At 39.9% G+C, this 2,015-nt stretch overlaps 1 protein-coding gene across 1 annotated transcript in view; it reads left to right on the top strand.

Annotated features, from left to right (window-relative positions):
- tbx5a (T-box transcription factor 5a) overlaps positions 1-2,015 on the top strand; it is a gene marked incomplete in the record, with an annotated part of 19,006 nt that overhangs the window by 12,334 nt on the left and 4,657 nt on the right. The window contains 1 exon segment of the mRNA XM_014028663.1: positions 1,341-1,432. Coding sequence (XP_013884117.1) covers positions 1,341-1,432 — 92 coding nt within the window.

The raw sequence follows: 2,015 nt of genomic DNA, 5'->3' as shown, positions 1-2,015 counted from the left end.
AGTAAATACAGTCCTGGAAGCCGCACAGCCTCGTTCTTTTAACTTTAACTTGTTCAAATCATTGTAGGAATAATAAAAACTTTTTTCATGGTATAAATGTAAGTAAACAGCGTCTGTTTGGCATCCTTTGTGCGCCTGTATGGTTCTTGTTTATGGGTCAGAAAATAATGAGCGGGAGGGGGGAAAAAAAGCCCAAAACGTCCCTGCAGCCAATCAGAAGCCTCCTCACCTCTGGGCACAGGAAGCGCAAAATGACCACCATTCTGGAGAAAACCATTCATTATTTTCAGACATGTTATTGGGGGCTGGGATCGTAACCCCTCCTGGGATAATGATTAGGACTTTCCAGACCTGCAGGAAAAACAAGCATTTCTGATTTCCAATCAAACAGCCAAACATCTGCCAGGAGCTGCAGGCACGTGCGTGTCCAGTTCACCTGTTGGGCTTCCAGCTTAATGAAACCAGTCAAGAGTTTCAGGTTTCTGCTCCTTCCTGTCATTAGAACATTCTTCTAAACTGGCCTTTCTTTGTTTAAAGTGTTTTCTTAAGATTTCTGTCCAAGTTTATTGAGGAATGTGTTAAATTATGTTTATGTTTTTTGGCTCAAAACACTTGGAAATATGTTTGTGAGCTTTAGGTTTTTTTGCCTGATTGAGATTTGTTTACTCGTTTAGAAAATAGTGAGACAAAAAAACAAACTGTTTTCTCTGAACTTCAAAATCTCTCTTTGAATGTAATTTGTTTGCGGAGTGTAAATACACTTCAAACGTTTTATTCTAATGGTTTGAAAATCACGAAACAACATATAAATTATCCGCCTGCCGACTCAAATTAACAAGAAGCGATGCAAAGTGTCACATGATAGATTTTACAAGGTTGGGTGTAGGTGTCAGCCAATATAAACCTCCAGTTCTGTCAGAAAGCTGGAAGTACACAAAAAAAACCAGCTTTACCTATAAGAAACCACCGTTCATGAGAGGGATATCCCCGGATTTGTTCTGGATTATTACGAATTTACCGACCTTAAAGTTCTTAAAATAAACTGAGCATATATAGTTTTTTTTAACCTAAATATAGTCATGATTTTGAAGATCTATAAATCACTTTGGGAGGATTTAATAGAACATTGTAAGCTTAGGATCTCTATAAAACTGATTTAGTTTTCTGGAATGGTCTGTTAGTTTGTTCTCCTGTGGTTACTTTAAGGAATCAGATTCACCCCCAAAAAAGTACAAAAGCACTTTGTGAAATAGTCAGAATCAAACAATTCTTTTAAAATTGCTGGTTTTAATAAACGGTATTTAAGCAATGAGATGTTTCTTTATTAACTACTGTTTCAGATCACCCAGCTGAAGATTGAGAACAACCCCTTTGCTAAAGGCTTCCGTGGAAGTGATGATATGGAGTTACACAGGATGTCCAGAATGCAAAGGTAGCTTCATCATCTTTAATTGATCTTGGAGGGAAATAATCCCACATGTGCTGAGTGATGTCAGATAAATGTCTCATCAGCTGGACAGGAAACACTGACATCCCTGTTGTCACTTAGCAAGCCCGGCTTTAATGCTTCAGTCGCCCAAACGCAGGCCGGTTCTGATTGTTTCTCTTTCAGTGAGTGTTATTTTCAGTGATGTAAGTGTAGTTTTTGATCATCGGCCAGTTTTCATGCTGAAGACTTTTATGGCTGATCTGGCAGAACCTCTGAAACGAGACAGAGCTTTATGTTTTTTTTTTCTTTTTATAACTAGAAAGCTCCAATTGCTTTTGTTCGTGTGTGTGTGTGTGTGTGTGTGTGCGTGCGTGCGTGCGTGCGTGTGTGCGTGCGTGCGTGCGTGCGTGCGTGCGCGCGTGTGTGTGTGTTTGAGTTGAACTGGTGAGTATCTCTCGGTCAGGCAGCCAAGGCTGTACAAGACCGCTTTAGTCTCTGTTATTCAGTCCAGATGATGACTGGAGCATGGAAAACACGTTTTCAAAGGAGAAAATCTGGTTTTGCAAAAACCCACTGCCCCCTTTCT

Source organism: Austrofundulus limnaeus, unplaced genomic scaffold (genome assembly GCF_001266775.1).
Source record: "Austrofundulus limnaeus strain Quisiro unplaced genomic scaffold, Austrofundulus_limnaeus-1.0 Scaffold793, whole genome shotgun sequence".
Lineage (NCBI taxonomy): Eukaryota > Metazoa > Chordata > Actinopteri > Cyprinodontiformes > Rivulidae > Austrofundulus > Austrofundulus limnaeus.
Note: the sequence above shows the minus strand (reverse complement) of the source record. Positions and strands in the feature narration are given on the sequence as shown.